Source organism: Piliocolobus tephrosceles, chromosome 4 (genome assembly GCF_002776525.5).
Source record: "Piliocolobus tephrosceles isolate RC106 chromosome 4, ASM277652v3, whole genome shotgun sequence".
Classification (NCBI taxonomy): domain Eukaryota; kingdom Metazoa; phylum Chordata; class Mammalia; order Primates; family Cercopithecidae; genus Piliocolobus; species Piliocolobus tephrosceles.
Genome location: NC_045437.1, coordinates 156,950,980 through 156,978,605, shown reverse-complemented (window position 1 = coordinate 156,978,605; position 27,626 = coordinate 156,950,980). Strand labels below are relative to the sequence as shown.

At 45.1% G+C, this 27,626-nt stretch overlaps 1 protein-coding gene across 4 annotated transcripts in view; it reads right to left on the bottom strand.

Annotated features, from left to right (window-relative positions):
- ZCCHC10 (zinc finger CCHC-type containing 10) overlaps positions 1 to 16,176 on the bottom strand; it is a 28,322-nt gene extending 12,146 nt beyond the window's left edge. Inside the window, exon 1 of one of the 4 annotated variants that reach the window (XM_023196255.2) lies at positions 15,951 to 16,176. Coding sequence is in view for 2 of the 4 variants with exons in the window: in XM_023196237.2 (XP_023052005.1) it covers positions 15,955 to 15,995 (41 nt within the window). In the remaining 2 variants the exon portion in view is untranslated. The remainder of the gene's footprint in view (positions 1 to 15,950) is intronic. The other 3 variants (XM_023196237.2, XM_023196247.2, XM_023196262.2) reach the window with 3 other exon arrangements.
- Between the last annotated feature and the right edge of the window lie 11,450 nt (positions 16,177 to 27,626).

Below are 27,626 nucleotides of genomic sequence, written 5' to 3'. Positions count from 1 at the left end.
AAATTTTGGAAAATTAGCCCAGGCCAGGCCCGGTGGTTCACGCTTGTAATGCCAGCACTTTGGGAGGCCAAGGCAGGCAGATAATTTGAGCTCAGAAGTTTGAGACTAGCCTGGGCACCACGGTAAAACCCTGTCTCTACAAAAACTACAAAAATTAGCCAGGTGTGGTGGCAAACACCTCTAGTCCCAGCTACTTGGGAAGCTGAGAGAGGAGGTGCAATTGAGCCCAGGAGTTCAAGGCTATAGTAAGCTATCATTGCGCCACTGCACTTCAACCTGGGTGACAAAGGGAGATTCTCTCTTTTTTTTTTTTTTAAAGATGGAGTCTCACTCTGTTGCCCAGGCCGGAGTGCAGTGGCATGATATTGGCTCACAACTCTGCCTCCCAGGTTCAAGCGATTCCCCCACCTCAGCCTCCCAAATAGTTGAGACTACAGGCACACACTATCATGCCCAGCTAATTTTTGTATTTTTTGTAGAGGTGGGGTTTTGCCATGTTGGCCAGGCTGGTCTCAAACTCCTGGCCTCAAGTGATCTACCTACTTCGGCCTCCCAAAGTGCTGGGAATACAGGCATGAGCCACTGTGCCCTGCCTGATTCTGTCTCTAAAAAAAAAAAAAAAAAATGGCCAGGCACGGTGGCTTATTCCCGTAATCCCAGCACTTTGTGGGGCTGAGGCAGGTGGATCGCTTGAGGTCAGAAATTCGAGACCAGCGTGGCCAACATGGTGAAACCCCTGTCTTTACTAATACAAAAATTGCCAGGCTTGGTGGCGCACACCTGTAATCTCAGCTACTCAGGAAGCCGAGGCAGGAGAATCATTTGAACCTAGAAGGCAGAGGTTGCAGTGAGCCGAGATCACGCCACTGCACTCTGGCCTGGACGCCAGAGTGAGGCTCTGTCTCAAAAAAAAAAAAAAAAAAAAAAAAAAATTAAAACCAGATACGGAAGAAGACAGAAATCCAGAGTTCAGTCAACTTCTGTGCTGGGTGTGTCTGTCCATCACAAGAGAGTAAGCATCACATGTTACAAGCTAAGGAGACAAACTCTGTCAGAGTTAAGACGAAGGGCTATACCCTACGAATAAACCCAAGTTTTTACAAACTTCAGCCAACTTCTAGTTACCTAGAAGACTGAGAAAAATCCAGTCCCTGAAATTGGACTGATATAGCCAAGGAAGAAAAAGAAATAAAGAACTGAAAAGGAAAAAACCTGTTATTTCTTATCGATTACGCATTAGGTACACTGTAAATCCTAATGAATCTACAGATAAAATATTTTGAAATAATTAGAATTAAGTGAGTTTAGCAAGGTTTTACATTTGGGTCAGCAATTTTTTTTTTTTTTTGGAGACGAAGTCTTGCTCTGTCACCCAGGCTGGAGTGCAGTGGCGCGATCTCGGCTTACTGCAACCTCTGCCTCCCAGGTTAAAGCAACTCTCCTGCATCAGCTTCCGGAGTAGCTGGAACTACAGGCACACACCACCACGCACAGCTAATTTTTTGTATTTTAGCAGAGACGGGGTTTCACCATGTTATCCTGGCTGGTCTCAATCTCCTGGGCTCGGGCAGTCCACCCGCCTCAGTCTCCCAAAGTGCCAGGATTACAGGTGTGAGCCACCACGCCCGGCACAGGTCAGCAAATTTTTCTGTAAAGGGTCAGGTAGTAAATATTACAGACTTTGTGGAACAAGAGGTAAAACCGTGGATGTTATATAGATACTCATGTAACATGAGAGAAAACAAATTTCCATATTTTGTGGACAAAATGGAGGCTCATACATAAACAACATTCTTAGCTTATGAGCCTCCAAAAACAGGTAGCAGGCAGGATTCAGTGACCACGGTTTGTGGAACCTTATATTAGCTATAGAGGCACCATATAAAGATGAATTGAGTTCCTATATAACAAAAACAGTTTTTGTATTTAGTTTGTAGAGATGAGGTCTCCTTACATTGCCCAGGCTAGTTTCAAATTCCTGAGCTCAAGTGATCCTCGCACCTTGGCCTCCTAAAGTGCTGGGATTACAGGCATGAATCACTGCACCCAGCCACAAAAACAGTTTAAAAGGATCTTTTTTCTTTTTTTTTTTTTTTTTTTTTTGAGATGGAGTTTTGCTCTTGTTGTCCAGGCTGGAGTACAATGGCGCGATCTCAGCTCACTGCAACAGCTGCCTCCCGGATTCAAGTGATTCTTCAGCTTTAGCCTCCCTAGTAGCTGGGATTACAGGTGCCTGTGCCTGCCACCATACCCAGCTAATTTTTTTGTATTTTTAGTAGACACGGGGGTTTCACTATGTTGGTCAGGCTGGTCTCGAACTCCTGACCTCAGGTGATCCACCCACTTTGGCCTTCCAAAGTGTTGGGATTACAGGTGTGAGCCACCGCACCTGGCTAAAAGGAACCTTCTAATTTAAAAGAAATTTTTTTTTTTTTAAGAGACGAGGTCTCACTAAGTTGCCAAGGCTGGTCTTGAACTCCTGGGCTCAAGCAATCCTCCTCTTTGGCCTCCCAGATTACAGACATGAGCCACTGCATAAGTGAACATTTTAAAAAGATAACATTTATAATAATCCTAAAAACTATCAAATACCTAGAAAACAGAGAAAAGAAGTGTGAGACTTTTATGCAAAAACAAACCTTAGGCCAGGCGTGGTGGCTCACACCTGTAATCCCAACACTTTGGGAGGCCAAGGCAGGTGGATCACAAAGTCAGGAGTTCAGGACCATCCTGGCCAAGATGATGAAACCCCATCTCTAATAAAAATACAAAAAAATTGCATCCTGGCTAACACGGTGAAACCCCATCTCTACTAAAAAATACAAAAAACTAGCCGGGCGAGGTGGTGGGCGCCTGTAGTCCCAGCTACTCGGGAGGCTGAGGCAGGAGAATGGCGTAAACCCGGGAGGCGGAGCTTGCAGTGAGCTGAGATCCGGCCACTGCACTCCAGCCTGGGCGACAGAGCGAGACTCCGTCTCAAAAAAAAAAAAAAAAAAAAAATTAGCTGGGCGCAGTGGCAGACACCTGTAATCCTAGCTACTCAGAAGGCTAAGGCAGAAGAATCGCTTGAATGCGGGCAGTAGAGGATGTAGTGAGCCAAGATCACACCACTGCACTCCAGACTGGGCAGTAGAGTGAGACTCCATCTAAAAACAAAAACAAAAACAAACAAACAAAAAACAAACCCTGACTGAGATAAATTAAATACCAATATAAGAAGTAGTTAAACAAATAGAGGGATATACCATGTTCATAGACTGGAAGGTTCAATATTATAAAATGTCGATTCTCTCCAAATTCCTGTATAGATTCAAAGCAATTCCAATAAAAACCCCAAAAGTTTCTTTGGGTGCAGAACTTAACAAGTTCATTCTAAAATGTGTACACAGCCAGGCTCGATGGCTCTCTCCTGTAACCCCAGCAGTCTGGGAGACCAAGGTAGGCAGATCACTTGAGGTCAGAAGTTCGAGAGCAGCATGGGTAACACAGTGAAAGCCCATCTCCACCAAAGAAAAATGTTTAAAAATTATCTGGGCATGATGGCATGCACCTGTGGTCCCCAACTACCTGGGAGGCTGAGGCAGGAGAATTGCTTGAACCTGGCAGGCAGAGGTTGCAGTGAACCAAGATCGTGCCACTGCACCCCAGCCTGAGCGACACAGAGAGGATCCATCTCAAAAAAAAAAAAAAAAAAAAAAAGTAAGCCAGGCTCGGTGGCTCACTCCTGTAATCCCAGCACCTTGGGAGGTCGAGGCAGGCAAATCACCTGAGGCCAGGAGTTCAAGACCAGCCTGGCCAACATGGTGAAACCTCATCTCTACTAAAAATATAAAAATTAGACGGGTGTGGTGGTGTATGCCTGTAATCCCAGCTACCTGGGAGGCTAAGGCAGGAGAATTTCTTGAACTTGGGAGGCAGAGGTTGCAGTGACCCAAGATAATACCACTGCACTCCAGCCTGGGCAACAGAGTGAGACTCCATCTCAAAAAAAAAAAAAAAGTGTACAGAAATTCAAAAGGCTAGTAACAGACAAAATATAACAGAAAAACAAGATGAAGTAGAATATGAAAAGACAGTACAAAAATGGGACTAGGGGCCAATCACAGTGGCTCACGCCTGTAATCCCAGCACTTTGGGAGGCCAAGGCGGGTGGATCACTTGAGGTCAGAAGCCCAAGACCAGCCTGGCCAACATGGTGAAACCTCGTTTCTACTAAAAATACAAAAAATTAGCTGGGCATGGCAATGCACACCTGTGGTCCCAGCTACTTGGGAGGCTGAGGCAGGAGAATTGCTTGGACCCGAGAGGCAGAGATTGCAGTGAGCCAAAATAGCGCCGCTGCACTCCAGCCTGGGCGACAGAATGAGGCTCCATCTCAAAAACAAAAAACAAAAAAATTTTAAAAAAGGGACTAGGAAACACAAATGAACAATAAACATATGAAAAAGTATTCATTAGTAATCAAAGAAAAGCAAATTAAAACCCCAACACCACTACACCCCTCCCAGAAAGACTAAAAATAAAAACTAGTAATAGCAAATGTTAGCAAAGATATGTAGCAAAAGAGGCCAGGCGTGGGGGCTCACACGTGTAATCCCAGCACTTTGGAAGGCTGAGGCAGGCAGATCACAAGGTCAGTAGTTCGAGACCAGCCTGGACAACACAGTGAAACCCCATCTCTATTAAAAATACAAAAATTAGCTGGGCATGGTGGTGCACACCTGTAGTACCAGCTACTTGGAGGGCTGAGGCAGGAGACTCGCTTGAACCCAGGTGGCAGACGCTGTGGTCAGACAAGATTGTGCCACTGCATTCCAGCCTGGGCAACAAAGCAAGACTCCGTCTCAAACAGAAAAAAAAAAAAAAAAGTTATGTAGGAAAAGTAACATCCATCCACTGTTGATACGAATACAAATTGGTACAACTATTTTGGGAAAAAAAAAAACTCAAAAACAACCATTTACTATATTTGAAAAGATATGCTTACTCTATAGCTCAGCAATTCTACTTGCATGCAATAGAAATCCACGTGCAAGTATACCAAAAAATATTTACAATATTCCTTTTCCTTTATGTATTATAGCTTTTAAAAATTTTCAGTCACAACCTTACAGAAAAGTTGTTTCAAATAATTATTTTTCCTGAATCCTTTGTAAGTTGCCCACTTGATTCCTCATCAACCCAGAATATTTTACTGCATATTTTCTGTAAACTAGAAACTTCTCCTATATATCAATCAAAACCAAGAAATTAATATTGATACATTCCTACTATTTACTCTTTAGACCACATGTAAGTTTCATCAAACGTCTTAACGTCCCGTATAGCAAATTTGGTTCAGCGCCAGAGTTGCACTTGTCACATTTCTTTAGTCTCCTTCAGTAGGAAGAGTTCCTCCATCACGTCTTGCTTTTCATGATCTTGACACTTTTTTGAAGATTACAAGCCAGGTATCTTTGCAGTGTGCTTTAATTTGAGTTGGAAAATTTGCTTCCAAGCCCACTCATGTGGCTATTTGCAGAAAGTTTTAGTTTCTTGCCATGTTGGCCTTTCCACAGTGCTGCTTACAACACAGCTTTGCCCAGAGTCAATGACCAAGACCATCACTTTTGCTGTATTCTACTGATCACACAGACCAACCATGGTATAATGCGCGATTACACAAGGGTGTACCAGGAGACAGAGATCATCATAGTCCATCTTGGAGGCTGGCTATCACATCTGATATCTCTGAGTATCTTTGGCAGGAATAAAATAGAAGTGATGCTGTGTACTTCTCATTGTATCCTAGCAGGTTAACATAAGATTTAAATTTGTCTTATTACTGATAATGTTCACTTTGATCCCTTGGTTAAGGAGTGTCTACCAGACTTCGCCATTGTGAGGTTTTTTTGTTTTTTGTTTTGGTTTTTTTTGAGACTGAGTCTTGCTCTGTCACCCAGGCTGGAGTGCAGTGGCATGATCTCAGCTCACTGCAGCCTCTGCCTCCCGGGTTCCAGAGATTCTCCTGCCTCAGCCTACTGCGTAGTTGGGATTACAGGCGCTCATCACCACACCCGGCTAATTTCTGTATTTTTAGTAGAAACGGGGTTTCACCATGTTGACCAGGCTGGTCTCGAACTCCTGACCTCAAGTGATCTGGCTGACTTGGCCTCCCAAAGTGCTGAGATTACAGGCAGAAGCCACTGCGTTTGGCCTGTAAACTTACTTTTCATCCTTTTGTAATTGTGGCAGTTTTAAAATATGTCCACAAATTTTGTGGAATTGTAATTCCCCTCTCCTTGGGTGTGGCTTGGACTTCACGACTTGCTTCCAACTAACAGAATGAAGCAAGGTGAGGGAGTGTGACTTTGAAGACTAGGTCAAGCAGCTGTCATGTTATCAAGATAGTCAAGCAGCCTCCACAGTGACCTATGTGGCAAGGAACCTCACCCTTCTGTCAATAGCCATGTAAGTGAACCATCTGGGAAGCAGATTCCTAGTTCTGGTCAAGCCTTCAGATAACTGCTGCCCCTACCAACATCCTGATCACAACCACATGGGACAGCCTGAGTCAGAACCACTCACCTAGGTCACTCCTCAATTCCTGACCCAGGGAAACTGTGAATTAATATTTATTGTTATAAGCCACTAAATTTTAGGAGTAATCTGTTACACAGTAATTGGTAACTAATACAGTAATTATTTTGTGGGCTAATACTTGAAAGTCCATAAATATCCTACTCCTCATTAAATATTTAGTTCCTTTATTCATGAGTATGGATTAATGTTTTTCAATTTTATTCAATGGGTTATAATCCATCACCATCTTTTAGTCTGAGCCTCAAATTGTCACAGTTTTGGTCAGTGGGAGCCCCTTCAAGCTGGATTCTGTGTTCTTTTGACATGGCTCCTTTATTATTTGAGTATTTCCTTGCTTTCTGGTACAACAACAAAAAAATCCAGGCTCAGTTTGTATTTTCCCTGCCCCAGCCTGAAACCAGCCATTTCTCCAAGGGGCTCTGATAATGTTTGGAGCCAACATGGGGGCACACACGTGCTTGCTATTACTGGGATATTGCTGCTCCTAGTTAGTGTCAGCGGATAGAGCTAGGGAACACACACACCTACTCATCTGTCAAATATACACACTTACATCTATATTTAATATTTTCAAAACCATGATTTCACACTGATAATTTTAATTCTAACCCAATTTCACAGATTTTTAAATTTTTTCTCCACTTTATCTTAGCGAAAAAGCTGAGAAGCAACTATTTGTTTATTTTTCTCTTTTTTTTTTGAGATGGACTTTTGCTCCTGTGCCCAGGCTGGAGTGCAATGGCGCGATCTTGGCTCACTGCAACCTCCACCTACTGGGTTCAATCGATTCTCTTGCCTCAGCCTCCCAAGTAGCTGGGATTACAGGCGCCTGCCACCATATCCGGCTAATTTTTGTAGTTTTAGTAGAGGTGGGGTTTCACTATGTTGGCCAGGCTGGTCTTGAACTCCTGACCTCAGGTGATCCGCCCACCTCAGTCTTCCAAAGTGCTGGGATTATAGGCGTGACCCACCGCACCCAGCTATTTTTCTCTTCTATACTTCCTTCTTCAAGAAGAAACCTGGTTCCCACTATCCTTAATAGATTACTTATTTGGTCAATTCCCCTTATGTAACCAAATGCCCATTGTTGCCACTGCTGACTCCTCCCCCATATCCTCTTAACTTCACTTGAAATCTGCCCTGCACCCCCACCCCCCGACTCCCATTGCCAGGCGGGCCCCCCAGCCACATTTCTCTTTATACTCAGGCTCCGGTACCCTATACCAAATTATACCCACCCACATACCCTGTGTGGAAGTTCTCTCCATGAGGAGACAACTTTTGTTAAACTGCCTTGTGTGGACACCCCTGACCCAGCTTGGGATCTGACGCCCTGCACCAGACTTCCCCACTACTGGATGCCCTCTGCAACCTGTCGACATCACAAGCCAGTTCAAGCTCCTCTGTAGGTGCTCTCCTGACCCCACATTCAGTCTAATATTTCAAAGCCAGGTTGATCCTCTGCATAGACACCTAGTGTGCTCTATTCTAACCAATACCTTTAGAATTGCATTGTTCAGGAAGGGAAGAGGAAGAACTATAAAAATGTTCATAGCATGATTTTTTTCATTTTTGTGACAGACTCTCACCCTGTTGCCCAGACTGGAGTGTGATGGTGTGATCATGGCTCACTGCACCCTCAATCTCCTAAGCTCAAGCCATCCTTCCACCTCAGCCTCTCAAGTAGCTGGGACCACAGGTGCCCACCACCATGCATGGCTAATATTTTTAGTTTTTGTAGAGATAGGGTCTTACTATGTTGCCCAGGCCAGTTTCAAACTCCTGGCCTCAAGCAATATTCCCACCTCAGCATCCCAAAGTGCTGGGATTGTAGGCATGAGCCACTGTGGTTGGCAGCATGATTTGCAGTATCTTCAAAATTGGAAATAATATGAAAGTAGAACAGAAATTTGTGGTACAGAATACAGTGGAATACTTCATGGTAATAAAAAAGAATAAATTACAGCTTCATTTAACATAAGATATAAGATAGACTCAAAAGAATCCAAATTGAACGATTCTATACAAAGTTTAAAGAGACAGCCAGGTGTGGTAGCTCACTCCTGTAATCCCAACACTTTGGGAGGCCAGGTGGGTGGATCACTTGAAGCCAGTAGTTCGAGATTAGCCTGGGCAACATGGCAAAACTCTGTCTCTACTAAAAATACAAAAAATTAGCTGAGTGTCGTGGCACATGCCTGTAGTCCCAACTGCTCGGGAGGCTGAGGCCTACGAATCGCTGGAACCCAGGAGGTGGAGGTTGCAGTGAGCTGAGATCATGCCATAGCACTCCAGTCTGGGGAACAAAATGAGAATCTGTCTCAAAAAAAAAAAAAAAAAAGATAAAATTAAACTGTAGTGCACAGACAGTAAAAATATAAACCGAGGCCAGGCGTGCTGGTTCACACCTGTAACCCCAGCACTTCTTCAAAATTTTAAAGAAATCTTTACTCGTCCACTACATAGCTATATGATCTTCAGCAAGCTGATTTTTTTTTTTTTTTTTTATTATTACAATAGAGACAAGGTCTCACTATGTTGCCCAATCAGGTCTCAAACTCCTGGGCTGAAGCGATCCTCCCTCCTTGGCCTCTCTTTTTTTTGAGACGGAGTCTTCCTCTGTCATCCAGATTGGAGTGCAGTGACGCAATCTCAGCTCACTGCAACCTCCACCTCCCAGGTTCAAACGATTCTCGTGCCTCAGCCTCCCAAGTAGCTAGGACTACAGGGCGTGCCACCCTGCCCTGCTAATTTTTGTATTTTTAGTAGAGACAGGGTTTCATCACGTTAACCAGGCTTGTCTTGAACTCCTGACCTCAGGTGATCCTTGGCCTTGGCCCACCTTGGCCTCCCAAAGTGCTGGGATTACAAGTGTAAGCTACCATGTCTGGCTGAGCAAGCCGATTTTTGAACTAAGTTCCCTCTTCTGAAAAATGTGGTAATACTGGCCAGGTGCGGAAGCTCATGCCTATAATTCCAGCACTTTGGGAGGCCAAGGCAGGAGGACTGCTTGAGGCCAAGAGTTTGAGACTTACCCTGGCTAACATAGCAAGACCCCATCTCTATTTAAAAAGAAAAAGTAGTACTACTCAGTAAATATTAATATCTCAGTAGTTCAGAGAATTAGCTGAGACCATAACCATGGCTCATACAAACTCTGTGCCAAGAATTTAAGTAAGTACTACTTATACGTGGTCACACCCAATCATAACAACCCAATGAACTGAGGGCACTATCTACTCTGTAGATTGGGAAGCAATATCTCCATTCTATAGATTGGAAAGTATATAAAGCAAGCAGTAAGGCATCTGACATAAAGTAACAAATGAGAGCTATTATTACTAATCCGCATGTTAGAGCAATCAAAACGATGTGGACTAATGATACACAGAAATTAACATGTTCTCAAAACATGGTTGCTGGTTTGTTTGTTTTTAAGACGGAGGTTCGCTCTTATTGCCCAGGCTAGAGTGCAGTGGCACAATCTCAGCTCACTGCAACCTCCACCTCCTGGATTCAAGCAATTCTCCTACCTCAGCCTCTCGAGTAGCTAGGATTACATGCAGGCGCCACCACGCCTGGCTAATTTTGTATTTTTAGTAGAGACGAGCTTTCTCCATGTTGGTCTGGCTCGTCTCAAACTCCTGACCTCAAGTGATCCATCTGCCTCAGCCTCCCAAAGTGCTGGGATTACAGGCGTGAGCCATCGCGCCCGGCAAAACATGGTTGTTTTAAAAATAAAAGGTGTGAAGTCGCATGCAGGCTTCCCACCTCCCAGGCTCAAGAGTAACCTGGGTAACACAGTGAGACCTCATCTCTACAAAAACACAAAAAATTAAGGCCGGGCGTGGTGGCTCACACCTGTAATCCCAGCACATTGGGAGGCCGAGGCAGGTGGATCACATGAGGTCATAAGTTTGAGGTCAGCCTGTCCAACACGGTAAAACCCCATGTCTACTAAAAATACAAAAATTAGCCGGGCTTGGTGGTGGGCTCCTGTAATCCCAGCTACTAGGGAGGCTGAAGCATGAGAATTGCTTGAACATGGCAGATGGAGGTTGCAAAGAGCCAAGACTGTGCCACTGCACTCCAGCCTGGGTGACAAGCGAAACTCTGTCTCAAAAAAAAATAAATAAATAGGCCAGGCGCAGTGGCTCATGCCTGTAATCCCAGCACTCTGGGAGGCCGAGGCAGGCGGATCACGAGGTCAAGAGATTGAAACCATCCTGGCCAATATGATGAAACCCCGTCTCTACTAAAAATACAAAAATTAGCTGGGCAGGGTGGCGCGCGCCTCTAGTCCCAGCTTCTCAGGAGGCTGAGGCAGGAGAATTGCTTCATCCTGGGAGGCAGAGGTTGCAGTGAGCCAAGATGGCGCCACTGCACTCCAGCCTTGGCACAGAGCCAGACACCAACTCAAAAAATAAATAAAAATAAAAATAACAAAATAAAAAATTAACTGGGTGTAGTGGCATCCTGTAGTCCCAGTTACTCAGGAGGCTGAGGTGGATCATTTGAGCCCAGGAGGTTGAGGCTCCAGTGAGCCATGATAGCACCACTGTGCTCCAGCCTGGGTGACAGAGTGAGACCCTGTCTCAGAAAAAACACAAAAACAAAAAAGTCATTGAGGGAGCCAGTAGATATTGTCACTGGTTCAAAAGATAATAATTAAGGCTGGGCATAGTGGCTCACGCCTGTAATCCCAGTACTTTGGGAGGCTGAGGCGGGTGGATCACCTGAGGTCAGGAGTTCGAGACCAGCTTGGCTAACATGGTGAAATCCCATCTCTACTAAAAATACAGAAAGTTAGCTGGGCATGGTGGCGGTCACCTGTATTCCCAGCTCTCGAGAGGCTGAGGCAGGAGAATCACTTGAACCTAGGAAGTGGAGGTTGCAGTGAGCTGAGATCATGCCACTGCACTCCAGCATGGATAACAGGAGCAAAACTTCTATCTCAAAAAAGAAAAAAAAAAGATAATTCAAACAACACACTTATATGGGCAATCAGTAATGCTGAAATGAATTTACAAATAGTTGACAACTGGTCAGTAGACACTGGGCAATAACTGATTGCATTGCACTACCTTTTTTAAATTTTATTTTATTTTGGAGATGGAGCCTTGCTCTGTGGCCTAGGCTGCAGTGTAGTGGCACGATCTCAGCTCACTGCAACCTCTGCTTCCTGAGTTCAAGCAATTCTCCTGCCTCAGGCTCCTGAGTAGCTGGGACTATAGGCATGCACCACCACACCTGGCTAATCTTTGTATTTTTCAGTAGAAACGGGGTTTCACCATATTGGCCAGCCTGATCTTGAACTCCTGACCTCAAGTGATCCACCCTCCTCGGCCTCCCAAAGTGCTGGGGTTACAGGCGTGAGCCACCATGCTCAGCCTTTTTTTTTTTTTTTTGAGAGAGGGAGTCTTGCTCTGTCACCCAGGCTAGAGTGCAGTGGTGTGATCTCAGCTCACTGCAACCTCCGCCTCCCAGATTCAATCAATTCTCCTGCCTCAGCTTCCCCAGTACCTGGGAATTACAGGCGCCTGCCACCATGCCCAGATAATCTTTGTATTTTAGTAGAGATGGGGTTTCACCATGTTGGCCAGGCTGGTCTCAAACTCCTGACCGCAAGTGATCCGCCTGCCTTGGCCTCCCAAAGTGCTGGAATTATAGGTGTGAGCCACCACATCCAGCCTGCACTGCATTTTTATGAGCAAGAATCTTCTGCAATACTGTAAGTTTCCTATGACTTAAAGATTTGAGAAACAGCGCGAAGACAATGAAAGAAGCAGGCCCTCATAGAGTCACATAGCCAGGAAGCGTGGACTAAATGGAGCACTCAGTAATCATCTTGTCTTTCTGTCCATTTCAAAGCCTTTCACGACTTTCCCTAAAAATGAAAATATGTGAGGGTGTTGGGGGTGGAGGTCCATAGTCTTCTTTTCCAAGCTTATAGGTTGTTTTCTCCAAATTGAGAAATTGATAGCTTGGGACCCTAGTCATTAAAAATATCCACCAGACATTGTGGAACTTGTTTTTTATTGTTATAAATACGACATTCACAAATATCATCTAAAGCTCAGGTATGAGGCTGGATGCAGTGGCTCACGCCTATAATCCTGGCACTCTGAGCGGCCAAGGCAGGATCACCCAAGCTCAGGAGTTTGAGACCAGCCTGGGCAACACTGTCTCTAAAACAAGAAAAAAAAAAAAGAAAAAAAGGAAAAAAAAGAGAGAGAGAGAAAACAAATGAAGCCCAGGTATGATTAACATATTTTATATGTATGTTTTAAACACTCACAACTCACGAATCACCCCTAAAAATACTAATCTTCCATAAACACTGCTGAGTTAGACAAATATAATTTCAAAACAAACACGATTACCATTTCTTTCTACCCAAATGAATTATCTATTCAAACAATATTTCATTTCTATTTGCTAAGGTAAAGCTCAAGGATGTATTTGAACGGTACAGGCTTTTTACGTGAAACGACGTCCTTTGATACCAAAAATACTAGGACACACTTCCTATATTGGCAAAGTTGTTTTTTTAATGCCTATTGTCGGCAAAAATGGGGAATAGCCACTCTGTAAATGGACACCGCTGGTGAGAATGTAAAGTGGCACAAATTTTTCAAAGGGCAATTTGTTAATATGCAACAAAAAAATTTAAAATGTGCATACCAGCCGGGTGCAGTGACTCACACTTATAATCCCAGCACTTTGGGAGGCCTAAGGCGGGTAGATCACTTGAGGTTAGGAGTTCAAGACCAGCCTGGCCAACATGGTAAAACCCTATCTCTACTAAAAATAAAAAAAATTAGCTGGGTGGGGTGGTGCGTCTGTAGTCCTAGCTACTTAGGAGGCTGAGACAGGAGAATTGCTTGAATTCCAGAGGCAGAGGTTGCAGTGAGCTGAAATCGTGCTTCTGCACTCTAGCCTGGGTGACACAGTGAGACTCCATGTCAAAAATAAATTTTAAAAAAAGTGCATACCAAAAAGAGAACATAAAAGTTGACCACTTATCTAGAAAATACCTAAGAATCCAAAAAATAGAGCAACTAGGACAGGCACAGTGGCTCACGCCTATAATCCCAGCACTTTGGGAAAGAGAGGTGGGAGAATCATTTGAACCCAGGAGTTCAAGACAAGCTTGGGCAACATAGCAACACCCTGCCTGCACAAAAAATAAAATTGTGGCCAGGAGTGGTGGTTCACGCTTGTAATATCCCAGCACTTTGGAAGGCCAAGGCAGATCACTTGATACCAGGAGTTCAAGACCAGCCCAGCCAACATGGCGAAACCCTGACTCTACTGAAAATACAAAAATTAGCCTGTAATCTCAGCGACTTGAGAGGCTGAGGCATGAGAATCACTTTAGCCAGGGAGGCAGAGGCTACAAGGAACCGAGATCGTGCCACTGTACTCCAGCCTGGGCCACAGAGCAAGACTCTGTCTCAAAAAAATATAAATAAAAAAATAAAATAAAATTGCTGAGTGTAGTGGGTTGCAGTTGTAGTCTCAGTTACTCGGGAGGCTGTGGTGGGAGAATCATTTGAGCCAGGAGTTCGAGGCTGCAGTGAGAGACATGATCATACAACTACACTCCAGCCTGGGTGACAGAGCAAAAGCCTGTCTCTTAAAAAAAAAAAAAAGAGCTACTAGAACTAAAAAATTAGTACGGTCAGAGGACATAAGAACATTATACAGAAGAACTGTCTGACTTCAAGCCTTCTTTCTTCACCAAACTTACTACTCTAACTCCCTAAGTCTGTCTGTACATTTGAGGAACTCTTCTTATCAGGCCCGAAAGGGTAGATGGAAAGGAGAAGAGAAAGAAAGAGATTATTTGAATTAAAAATATATAAAAAGCTATAAACACACACACACATATATATATATATACTAGCAGACTTTGAGCTATATATGGACATGAAAATGGAGATGGCACCGGGCGCGGTGGCTCAAGCCTGTAATCCCAGCACTTTGGGAGGACAAGACGGGTGAATCACGAGGTCAGGAGATCGAGACCATCCTGGCTAACACGGTGAAACCCCCGTCTCTACTAAAAAATACAAAAAACTAGCTGGGTGAGGTGGCAGGCGCCTGTAGTCCCAGCTACCCGGGAGGCTGAGGCAGGAGAATGGCGTGAACCCGGGAGGCGGAGCTTGCAGTGAACTGGGATCCGGCCACTGCACTCCAGCCTGGGCGACAGAGCAAGACTCCGTCTCAAAAAAAAAAAAAAAAAAAAGAAAGAAAATGGAGATGGCATGAAATATTTTATGAAAAAGAGGCAGATGTTTGGATGTGCAAAGGCTGTTGGGGAAAAAAAGCTTTATAAGAAAGGGCATCTGGGGTGACCCTTGCATTATTTGTCAGGTGTGAATCTCTTCTGCCACTCTCTCTTGTTCATTAGGGGCATCTAGGGTGACCCTTGCGTTATTTGTCAGGTGTGAATCTCTTCTGCCACTCACTCCTGTTCATTAGGCGTAATGGCCATCTTTCAGTTCTTTAAAAAGTAAGTTTCAGCCTCAAAGCAATTATGCCACTATCCGGATGCTCTTTCTCCAAATCCTCTTATGACTGTTAATTTTTCACCCTTTAAATCTCTGTTCAAATTCCACCTCTTCAGAGATGCCTTTCCAGTTCAACCAACCTAAAGTGGGCCTTTCTCTCTTTACATCACAACAGTTTGTTTCCTTCAAAGCTGTTATTACCAGCTGTATTTACATTTAGTAGTTTATCGACTGTTTCCATCACTAGAATGTAAGCTCTCTGAAAGCAAGGATTTTTGTCTTGAACACCTCTTCTTCTTTATACCCAATGTCTGGCACAGAACGGTAAGTCTAGATAAATTAATATTTATTGAAAGAATGAGTAGCAAAAAGTGGTAAGATAGCTTGGGAGAGCAGTCGGCATTGTAGGCAGGGTTCCTAGGGAAGGCGCTAGAATAAGGAAGTAGGAAAAGGCAGCAGGGATGGACGCTGAATAGGAAACTGAAGGTTTACGTTGGCCGGAATAAAGGTGTCGGACCGGGGCTTCAGGGCTCCCTTGTCGACGCGTGGGGTTGGCGGAGGGGCATAAATCACTGAGTGACCAACTGTGGGCGTTCCCTTCAGAGAAACCAAATGCCACAGTTGTCTTCAAACCCCGCTCTGTCCCGTGCCGCAGACTTTACACGGCTGTCTTCCGCGAAATCGCTAACCCACAGTCACCAGACTTATCGCTCGGGCCCGAGCCCCTCGGGAGCCAGAAGCGTGTTTGAGAAACTGACATTCTCCGCCGGTCCCAATAGGGGTCCGACACCAGCCAGTTGACGCGCGTTTCACCGCTCCCAGCCCGCCTGTGGGCCCGAACCGGATCCTTACTTACGCTTGTCTCCGAGCTATGAGCCGATGCATGGGAGTCGCCATCTTAGCGCGGTCAAAGCCGGCCGCGCAGGGTTTTGGGAAACTCCTCGGAAGGGCGGGGCTTCCAACCGGGAGGCTGTAGACGTAGGCGGGGCCAGACAGACCTCTAGGGGTTCTGGGGCAGCCTCCGCGGCAGTATCTCAGTGCCGGCTCGGGACGTCGGGAGGGTTAGGAGGGGAGGGAGGGGAGGGAGGGGAGGGGAGGGGAGGAGCGGGTGGGTCGGGAGGGAGGGGAGGGGAGGGGAGGGGAGGGGCTGGTGGGTCGGGACGGAAGGGGCTGGTGGATCGCGAGGGGCCGGTGTCTCCAGTGTGGGTCTCGGGTTCTCTGGCGGAACAGGGTTTCAAAGGATGATTACAGGCAAGAACATTATCTGTGGAAAATGAGGACAACATTCTCGAATGAAGGATACACATACAAAGACAAAGAATGAAACTGTGGTGTTCAGAAACTTAGAAGTAGTCTGGAGAATAGAAAGGAATTAGTTGACCAGCAATTGAAAGAAAGACTTTAGCAAGCCATAGAGTGCAAACATACACGTTATTTCTGTTTTGTATGTATTTCACAGGGTTGTTACAAGTACTAAATGGGACTGTATAACTAAAGCTGCTTTGTCAAGCAGAAAAGGACTACACAAATATTTTAGAATATTTTAGCTGCACCTACATCTAATGTCAGCTCACGAAGCTATTATTCTCTTAAAACTCACGTTCTCTGAAATATATATAACTTTCTGAAGTGTATGTGTGTGTGTGTGTTTCCGGGTCATCCATATTTTTTCCTTTTTTTTTTTTTTCCATTTGAGACAGAGTCTCACTCTGTCGCCAGGCTGGAGTGCAGTGACGCCACCTCGGCTCAGTGCAACCTCCGGGTCCCTGGTTGAAGAGATTTTCTTACCTCAGCCTCCCGAGTAACTGGGATTACAGACACGCACCACCGTGCCCAGCTAATTTTTGTGTTTTTACTAGAGACGAGGTTTTACCATGTTGGCCAGGATGGTCTCGATCTCCTGACCTCATAATCTGCCCGCCTCGGCCTCCTAAAGTGTTGGGATTACAGGCGTGAGCCACGGCGCCCAGCCATATGTTTTAAATTAATAATTAACACTTAAAAAGTTTTAGGAGCTGAGGACAGCGCATTTGAACAAATAAAATCCGTGTACACATGGAACTTTCTACAGACCATGAATGAAAACTATTCCCATGGGATAAGTACTCTTAAGGAAAAATATCTCAGAGTAAGGGATTAAAGAGTGATTAGGAGTTAGGGAGAGTGATGATGTGACCTTTAAGCACAACTTGTTCTTCAGAAATCTTGGGCTCTTACCTGTTGTGTTTTCCAGCTTGCTTTTTCATTCATCAGTGTATTTATGAAAATATTTCCCGGCCAGGCGCAGTGGCTCATGCCTGTAATCCCAGCACTTTTGGAGGCCGAGGCGGGTGGATCACCTGAGGTTGGGAGTTCCAGACCAGCTTGACCAACATGGAGAAACTCCATCTCTACTAAAAATACAAAAAAATTAGCCGGGCATGGTGTTGCATTCCTGTAATCCCAGCTACTTGGGAGGCTGAGGCAAGAGAATCACTTTAACTGGGGAGGCGGAGGTTGCAGTGAGCCGAGATCGCACCATTGCACTCCAGCCTGGGCAAAAAGAGTGAAACTCCGTCCCAAAAAAAAAAAAAAAAAAAAAAAAGAGGCCAGGCGCGGTGGCTCAAGCCTGTAATCCCAGCACTTTGGGAGGCCGAGATGGGCGGATCACGAGGTCAGGAGATCAAGACCATCCTGGCTAACACGGTGAAACCCCGTCTCTACTAAAAAAATACAAAAAATTAGCCGGGCGTGGTGGCGGGCGCCTGTAGTCCCAGCTATTCCGGAGGATGAGCCAGGAGAATGGCGTGAACCTGGGAGGCGGAGCTTGCAGTGAGCCGAGATCGCGCCACTGCACTCCAGCCTGGGCGACAGAGCAAGACTCCTCAAAAAAAAAAAAAAGAAAAAGAAAAAAAAGAAAAGAAAATATTTTCCCATGTCTGCACATACAGATCTAACTCATTCCTTTTATATATTATGTCATGGATTACATGGATATTCCCCAAGTATCCAGCCAGTACTCTATTGCTGAACAGTTAGATCATTTACCACAACAACAGGAAGAGTAAATTTTTAAACAACCCCCGTGTCGCTATAAGATGACGTCCCAGTAGGATTGCTGGGTCAAAGGACATGCACCCTATTTTTCTTTTTTTTTAGAGGGAGTCTACCTCTGTCGCCCAGGCTGGAGTTCAGTGACAGGATCTTGGCTCACTGCACCCTCCGCCTCCCGGATTCAAGTGATTCCCCGGCCTCAGCCTCCCGAGTAGCTGGGACTACAGGAGCCTGCCACCGTGCCTGGCTAATTTTTGTATTTTTAGTAGAGACAGGGTTTCACCACGTTGGCCAAGCTGGTCTCAAACTCCTGATCTGAGGTGATCCACCCGCCTTGGCCTCCCAAAGTGCTGGGATTACAGGAGTGAGCCAACGCGCCGGGATGACAGCTATTGTTTTCTTTTAAAAAAATGTTTTTACCCTTTGTGTTTTACCACTGGTTATTGTAACTATTCAGGAAACCTCAGTGCTGTAACTGGTAAAATTAGAATCTGGTACAAAAATCAAGTGTGGGTTTACCCTTCATATGCCTTGGCATAAAACAACAAGAACTCTTCTTCCAGTAGCATACAAGAATTTAACTAACTTGGCTGGGTATGATGGCTCACACCTGTGGAATGCAGTGACATGATCTCCGCTCGTGGATCACTTGAGGTCAGGAGTTCAAGACCATCCTAGGCAACATGGTGAAACCCCATCTCTACTAAAAATACAAAAATTAGCTGGGCATGGTGGTGCATGCCTGTAATCCCAGATACTGGGGAAGCTGAGGCAGGAGAATTGCCTGAACCCAGGAGGCGGAAGTTGCAGTGAGCCGAGATCGCACCATTGCACTCCAGCCTGGGCGACAGAGCGAGACTCATCTCAAAAAAAAATTACCCAGTCATCATAGCACATGCCTGCAATCCCTGCTACTCGGAAGACTGAGGCAGGAGAATCGCTTGAACCTGGGAGGCAGAGGGTGCAGTGAGCCAAAATCGTGTCACTGCACTCCACACTCTAGCCTGGGCAACGGAGCAGGATTCCATCTCAAAAAAAAAAAAAGAAAAAGAAAAAGGGCCAGGCGCGGTAGCTCATGCCTGTAATCCCAACACTTTGGGAGGCCGAGGTGGGTGGATCACAAGGTCAGGAGATCGAGACCATCCTGGCTAACCATCCTCTACTAAAAAAAAAAAAAAATACAAAAAATTAGCCCGGCGTATTGGCGGGCGCCTGTAGTCCCAGCCACTCAGGAGGCTGAGGCAGGAGAATGGCGTGAACCCAGCAGGCAGAGCTTGCAGTGAGCAGAGATCGCGCCACTGCACTCCAGCCTGGGCGACAGAGCGAGACTCTGCCTCAAAAAACAAAAGAAGAAGAAGAAGAAAAAGAAAACTAACTTACTTGGATAACTAAAGGAGCAGGGTGACCACTCATTTTGTAAAGAAGAGTGGCTATGCAAGGGGATTTGAGAGTGGCCATTCTGGGCCTCTGTGGGTAAGAAGCTCTGGTTCTCCAAATGAAAACAGGATTGGCTCTTCCATCTACCTCTGGGCATGAGGGCATGAGTAGTGCCTGAAACTCCCCAGAATGAGGTGAGAGCTGCTTTCCTCAGTTTATTTCCACTTTCCAAGATGACCTAAAAACAAAATGCTCAAAAGTTGTGTCATGTTTCCTTATCTTCAGATGAAGCTTCTTGGGTTCCTTAAAGTCCTTGGGTTTCGATGCAGCACTTTGCTGTAACATAGATCATAAGGCTGTGTGATTGTGAGTCCAGGATTTGCTGGCTCCTCTGGTGATTTAAACTAGTCTGCAGTAGAAGAGAAGGAAATTGACATACCAAGAGAAACAGAGATGAGAGACAGAAAAGGACCTACCTAGACTTGATTTGCTTTTCCTTTGATTATGTGGGGTTATCTCAGCTTCCTCAGTATATTCCTTTTTTTTTTTTTTGAGATGAAGTCTCACTCTGTCACCCAGGCTGGAATGCAGCAGCATGATCTCGGCTCACTGCAACCTCTGCCTCCTGGGTTCAAACAATTTTTGTGCCCCAGCTTCCCAAGTAGCTGGGATTACAGGCATGTATCACCATGCCCAGCTAAATTTTTTTAATTTTTAGTAGAGATGGTATTTCACCATGTTGGTCAGGCTGATCTCAAACTCCTGGCCTGAAATGATTTGCCCGTCTTGGCCTCCCAAAATGTTGGGATTACAGCTGTGAGCCACCGCACCCAGCCTGTATTCCTTTTTTTATTAAGATAGTTCAAGTTAGGTTTCTGTTTCTTGACCCCAAAAGATTCTTGACTTTATCACCAGAGGTAGGGTTTATCCTCATTTTACAAAAAAAGGGACTGAGACTCAGGCATGTTAAGAGATGTGTCCAAGGCCCACAGCCTTGAACTTTTTCCATTACACATCTATTCCTCCCCTTCAGCCAGTTTTGTTTGAGATAACATAGAACCAATTTCCTTATGTCAATTCAGATTCGATTGTAAGAAAAACAAAACAAAACTCTGGCTAAATAAGCAATGAATTTATTGAAAGTTTATTGGCTAGCTCATAGTATATAAGTAATTGAACACTCAGGCCTTGCAAAGATCTTGAATCAGAAAAGTTTAGATCTCAGGACTGGAAACTTGTGTGCTTCCTTTTTAGACAATTGCCAGCAGATCATCAGGTTCAAACCCCTGCAGTATCAGTGTACCTAATGTTGCCTCGGCTTGAGCCGAGCTCACACCACTGCACTCCAGCCTGGTTGACAGAGTAAGACCCTATCTCAAAAAGAAAAATACTAAATCAAAATTAAGTTTACATGGTGTGTAATGCAAAATAAAACAGTAATTATAATTTGTTTTATAAATAAGAATGGCAAGATAACCTGTCTCCACAAAAAGCAAATATAGCTTAAGAACACTTTAGGGCCAGTCATGGTGGTTCATCCCGGTAATCCCAGCAGTTTGGGAGGCTGAGGTGAGTGGATTGCTTGAGCCCAGGAATTTGAGACCAGCCTGGGCAAAATGGCAAAACTCTGTCTCTATTATATATATATATATGATAAAGCTATATTATATATAATTTTAAAATTTGTTTTTATTTATTTAATTTTATTTTTGAGACAGAGTCTCACGCTGTCACCCCAGGCTAGAATGCAGTGGCGTGATCACAGCTCACTGCAACCTCCGCTTCCCAGGTTCAAGCCATCCTTCTACCTCAGCCTCCCAAGTAGCTGAAACTACAGGCATGTGCCACCACACCCGGCTAGTTCGTGTGTGCGTGTGTGTGTGTGGGCGTGCCCAGGCTGCTCTTGAACTCCTGGGCTCAAGTAACCCACCAGTCTCAGCCTCTGAAAGTGCTGGGATCACATGCGTATTAAAGCTTGCTTCAAATTTCCAAGTATTGCCAGCATTTGTAAATGTGTCCGCTTTAGGTAATACAGTACACTTGTTCATTTATTATATGTGGGGCCAGGATTATTTTTGTGACAAAATATTCATGTTCTATCTCTGCATTTAAAAAATACTGTTTCTGGCCAGGCGCAGTGGCTCACACCTGTAATACCAGCACTTTGGGAGACCGAGGCGGGCAGATCACCTGAGGTTGGGAGTTTGAGACCAGCCTGACCGATATGGAGAAAACCCGTCTCTACTAAAAATACAAAATTAGCTGGGAGTAGTGGTGCATGCCTGTAATCCCAGCTACCCCGAGGCTGAGGCAGGAGAATTGCTTGAACTCGGGAGGCAGAGGTTGTGGTAAGACGAGATCGTGCCACTGCTCTCCAGCCTGGGCAACAAGAGCAAAACTCCATCTCAAAATAAAAACAAAAAACTGTTTCTTTTCCATTTTCTCTGATGAAATTTTATTACAGGTCATTTAAAAATCAATGCTCTGAAGGGCTATTTTTTAAAATTTTAATTTAATTTAATTTTGAGATGGAGTCTTGCCCAGTCACCTAGACTGGAGTGCAGTGGCGTGATCTCGGCTCACCGAAACCTCAGCCTCCCAGGTTCAAGCGATTCTCCTGCCTCAGCCTCCTGAATATCTGGGACTATTAGAGAACAGTGGTGCATTCATAACTCACTGCAGCCTCGACCTCCTGGGCTCAAGCCATCCTCCAACCTTAGCCTCCTGAGTAGCTGGGACTACAGGCATGTGCTATCATGCTTGGCTAATTAAAAAAAAAAAAATTGTGGCCGGGCACGGTGGCTCAAGCCTGTAATCCCAGCACTTTGGGAGGCCGAGACGGGGGGATCATGAGGTCAGGAGATCGAGACCATCCTGGCCTACACGGTGAAACCCCGTCTCTACTAAAAAATACAAAAAACTAGCTGGGCAAGGTGGCGGGTGCCTGTAGTTCCAGCCACTCGGGAGGCTGAGGCAGGAGAATGGCATAAACCCAGGAGGCGGAGCTTGCAGTGAGCCGAGATCGTGCCACTGCACTCCAGCCTGGGCAACAGAGCGAGACTCCGTCTCAAAAAAAAAAAAAAAAAATTGTGGGGGGATACAGATAGGGTCTTGCAGGTTCACGACCACACAGGCTGGTCTTAAACTTCTGGACTCAAGTGATTCTCCTGCCTCAGCCTCCCGATTAGCTAGGACTACAGGTGCTCACCACCAGATCCAGCTAAAGGGCTTTTCATCACTGATACACCCTCAAAGTATATTTTAATCCCTGGCACTTTTATGTGTACATACCTACTGCACCTGCATCATGAATTTTATATGTGGTAGACTGATTCGTTAGGGGTCCTCAAATTGCAAGGGAAACCAAAATCAATCCTTGAAAAAAAAAGTGTATTTAAAGGATGGGAAGATACTGGGAGATGCCAGAGCAGGGAAACTAAGCTCCTCGGTCCAGAACCAAGGATCTGATGCCTTTTGGCAAGACAAACTAGCCTCTGCTTTCCTCCAAGTAGTGGTCTCTTTCCTTCAGGCCTCTCTGGCTGAAAGTATGGCCACTGAAACCTTGGGAACAGATTCTTATGATTCCACAGCCTGTCAAAGACAAAACCCAAGCAAATAAGGAAATGGATTTTATTCAGGCTGTTGTGATAGGGAAGCACCTTAGATCTGAAGGTCAGACTCTTGACAGGGTATGTTTGTCCGACACTTACAGGGAGCAGTAGATAATTCATAGGTGGGGTGTTCTATAGTTGGAATTGTTTTTGTGATCAAGGTGAGTCTCAATCAGCTGAACAGGAAGTACCTCTATGGCTAGCTAGTCTCAGGGGGAGAAACAGTTCCCCTTATGAGAAAAATAATGCAAATTTGGAGAGCCTGTGTCTGGTCTTGCCATATGTAAACAGGGGTGTCTTCAGTGGCCCTATCCAGAAGAGTGATTCTTTGCAGTAAGCTGGGACAAAGGGTGTGTGTGTCAGGGGTTGGGGGGTGGGGTGGGGGGCGGATGGTTCTTAACCATCTCAGTTTTCCAGAAGTGTAGGACTTACATAGAGTTCAACATTGTGAAAACAGGAGAAAGAAAGACTATTCCACCAGCTGAAAGAGACACTCTGAAGAGAGCTCCATATGCTTGGTCACATGCTTCTCTGCTTATCTCTGGTTCAAATCATTGTGGTCCTGTGAGAGGAGGTGCTGTGAATAATTCAGCTTGGGTTATGCCCCCTCCTATTGTTAGCGTGGTAAAAACAAGGGGTCCTGGGCAGATCAAGAAAAATCACCACCACAGTAGGCAAATTGTCACAATTTAATTCCAATGGAACTTAATTTGGAAACTTTTTCTTATAGCAGAAAAAGACACAAACTTTTGTTCAAAATTAGATCAAAAATTAGATAAAATCACATAGTGGCACTATAATGATGATGCTCCTAAGTTACCATGAATCTTTTTCTAGACCTTTAGACAGTCCAAGGAGTCTCATGTTTCCCTTCCTCAGAAAAATTGCCCCTCCCTCTTTCAAATCTTAGTTCTATAAAATTGAGACGGCAAGGCCAGGCGTGGTGGTTCACGCCTGTAATCCCAATACTTTGGGAGGCTGAGGCAGGCAGATTACCTGAGAAGGCGGGCGGATCACCTGAGGTCGGGAGTTCAAGACCAGCCTGACCAACACGGAGAAATCCAGTCTCCACTAAAAATACAAAATTATCCAGGCATGGTGGCGTATGCCTATAATCCCAGATATTCAGTAGGCTGAGGCAGAAGAATCGCTTGAACCTGGGAGATGGAGGTTGTGGTGAGTCGAGATCATGCCATTGCGCTCCAGCCTGGGTAACAAGAGTGAAACTCTGTCTCAAAAAATAAAAAAATAAAAAAAAAGTGAGATGACAAATGTTAAGAAGCATTGGTAATATATTTTTTTTCTTTTTTTTGAGACAGAGTCTCACTCTGTCGCCCAGGCTGGAGTGCAGTGGCGCAGTCTCAGCTCACTGCAAGCTCTGCCTCCTGGGTTCACGCCATTCTCCTGCCTCAGCCTCCCTGGTAGCTGGGACTACCAGGCATCTGCCACCATGCCCGGCTTTTTGTATTTTTAGTAGAGATGGGGTTTCACCGTTTGAGCCAGGATGATCTCGATCTCCTGACCTTGTGATCCGCCTGTCTCGGCCTCCCAAAGTGCTGGGATTACAGGCATGAGCCACCATCCCAGCGCCCAGCCGCGTTGGTAATATTTCAAGTTACTGTTTTTGACAATTCTTTTGTCAGTACTTCCTAATTTCTCATCCTACCTCAAGGCCTAATTTGGCTTAATGTGAGCTAGAGGTCACAGAAGTCCCTATGCCCAACACCTAAGAGCTTTAAAGCCTCAAGATATCTGAATCAGTAAGGTGAGAAAACAGCCTATTTCAATAATGTTCCAGGGAAATTGGATTCCTTGGGCCAAAAGAAGCAAATATAGACAGGAAGTCTTAGAGCTTAAGAAACATAGAAGAGTTTTTAAATACTTACCTTTCCATTCCAACCAGTGAAAATGCAAACAGGGAAAAAGAGCTGAGAAATCTCTTCTTGCAAATAATTGGATTTCCAACCAGTAGTTAATTGGGCTTAATGTAATCACAGGTTATTTAATCAGGCTACTATTGGTGAAATCTACGTGGTTTTTTTTGACCCTTAAAATTATAACCCAGGTGTTACCTAGGGGCTTTGTTGAACCTGGAGAACTGGGTTTTCTTGGCTCCAACATCTAGGGTCTAGGGTAGTTGAAAGATGACTCTATACTTTTAGTGGTTTAATTTCACATAAGCTTCACTGTCTCTGTTCCTGCTCCAGGTCACATCTGAATAAGAGGCTGCATCTCATTTGTGGGTGCCCACCAGAAATCCCACTGCGCCAAGCATCTCATGATTTTATTGAAGGTTTGTGGGCTGCAGTAAAGGATTGCCACATGCCAGATGACGTGACCGCTGTCTCTCTAGTTCAGGAGGCTGAGGCGGGAGAACTGCTTGAACCAGGGAAGTGGAGGTTGCAGTGAGCCGAGATCGTGCCACTGCACTCCAGCCGAGGTGACAGAGTGAGACTGCGTCTCAAAAACAACCAACAAACCAACCAACCCACCCCATCCATTCTGCTTAGCCCCTGGTAACCTCTATTTTACATCTGTCTCTGTAAGTTTGCTTATTCTAGGTACCTTTTATAAGTGTAATCATATCCTATTTGTCCTTTTGGGTCTGGCTTATTTCACTTAGCATAATAATTTCAAAGTTCAGCTAGGGGGGTGGTTCACACCTGTAATCCCAGCACTTTGGGAGGCCAAGGCAGGTAGACTGCTTGAGCCCAGGAGTTTGAGACCAGCCTAGGCAACATGGCAAAACCTTGTCTCTACAAAAAATACAAAAATTAGTGAAGTGTGGTGGCATAAGTCTGTAGTCCCAGCTACTCAGGAGGCTGAGATGGGAGGATCACTTGAGCCTGGGAGGTGGGGTTCTCAGCAAGCTGAGATTGTGCCACTGCACTCCAGCTTGGGTGACAGTGAGACCGTATCTCAAACAAACAAACAAAAAACAATGTTTTCAAGGTTTATTCATGTTCTAGCATTTATCTGGATTTCATTCCTTTTTATGACAGAATTATGGTCCATGTATAGCCGGGCATGGTGGCTCACGCCTGTAATCTCAGCACTTTGGGAGGCTGAGGTGAGAGGATCACCTGAGGTCAGGAGTTCGAGACCAGCCTGGCCAACAAACATGGTGAAACCTTGTCTCTACTAAAAATACAAAATTAGCTGTGCGTGGTGGTGGGCGCCTGTAATCCCAGCTATTTGGGAGGCTGAGGTAGGAGAATCGCTTGAACCCAGGAAGCAGAGGTTGTAGTGAGCAGAGATTATGCCATTGCACTCCAGCCTGGGCAGTAAGCGTGAGACTCCATCTCAAAAAAAAAAAAAAAAAAGTCTATGTATATAGCACATTTTGTTTATTTATCTGTTGAGGTACATGGGTTGCTTCCATCTTTTGGCTATTGTGAATAATGCTGCTATAAACATTGACACACAAGTATCTGTTTGAGTTTTCGCTTTCAATTCCTTTGGGTATACAGGCACTTGTGAGTGGAACTGCTGGCTCACAGGTAATACTATGCTTGGCTCTAAATTAGATACAAAACTTGTTATTCTACAGAGCATAAAAATATAATTTTGGAGAATATTTTATCTTTTTTTCTGGACTCACCCTATAGTCCAAACTGGAGTGCAGTGGCACCATCTCAGCTCACTGCAACCTCCACCTCCCGGGTTCAAGTGATTCTCGTGTCTGAGCCTCCCAACTAGCTGGGACTACAGGCACGTGTCACCATGCCTGGCTAATTTTTTGTATTTTAGTAGAGATGGGGTGTCACCATGTTGCCCAGGATGGTCTCAAACACCTGAGCTCAGGCGATCTGCCTACCTCAGCCTCCCAGAGTTCTGGGATAACAGGCATGAGCCACTGTGCCCAGCCTTTTTTTTTTTTTTTTTTTCAGACAGAGTCTTGCTCTGTCACCCAGGCTGGAGTGCAGTGGTGCTATCTTGGCTCACTGCAACCTCCACCTCCCGGGTTCAAGCGATTCTCCTGCCTCAGCCTCCTGAGTAGCTGGGATAACAGGTGCTTGCCACCACGCCCAGCTAATTTTTATATATATAGTTTAGTAGAGTCGGGGTTTCACCATGTTGGCTAGGCTGGTCTTGAACTTCTGACCTCAAGTGATCCCCCTGCCTTGGCCTCCCAAAATGATGGGATTACAGGCGCAATCCACTGCTCCTGTGGGGGAATATTTTTTCTACCAGACACAAATAATTTACATCTCAGCTGGACATGGTGGGTGAGTTATGCTTATAATCTTAGTACTTTGGGAGGATGCAGCAGGCAGATTGCTTGAGCCTAGGAGTTTGAGACCAGCATGGGCAAGATGAAGAAATCCTGTCTCTGCAAAATAAAATAAAATAAAATAAAATAAAATAAAATATGGCTGGGCGTGGTGGCTCAAGCCTGTAATCCCAGCACTTTGGGAGGCCGAGACGGGCGGATCACGAGGTCAGGAGATCGAGACCATCCTGGCTAACCCGGTGAAACCCCGTCTCTACTAAAAAATACAAAAAA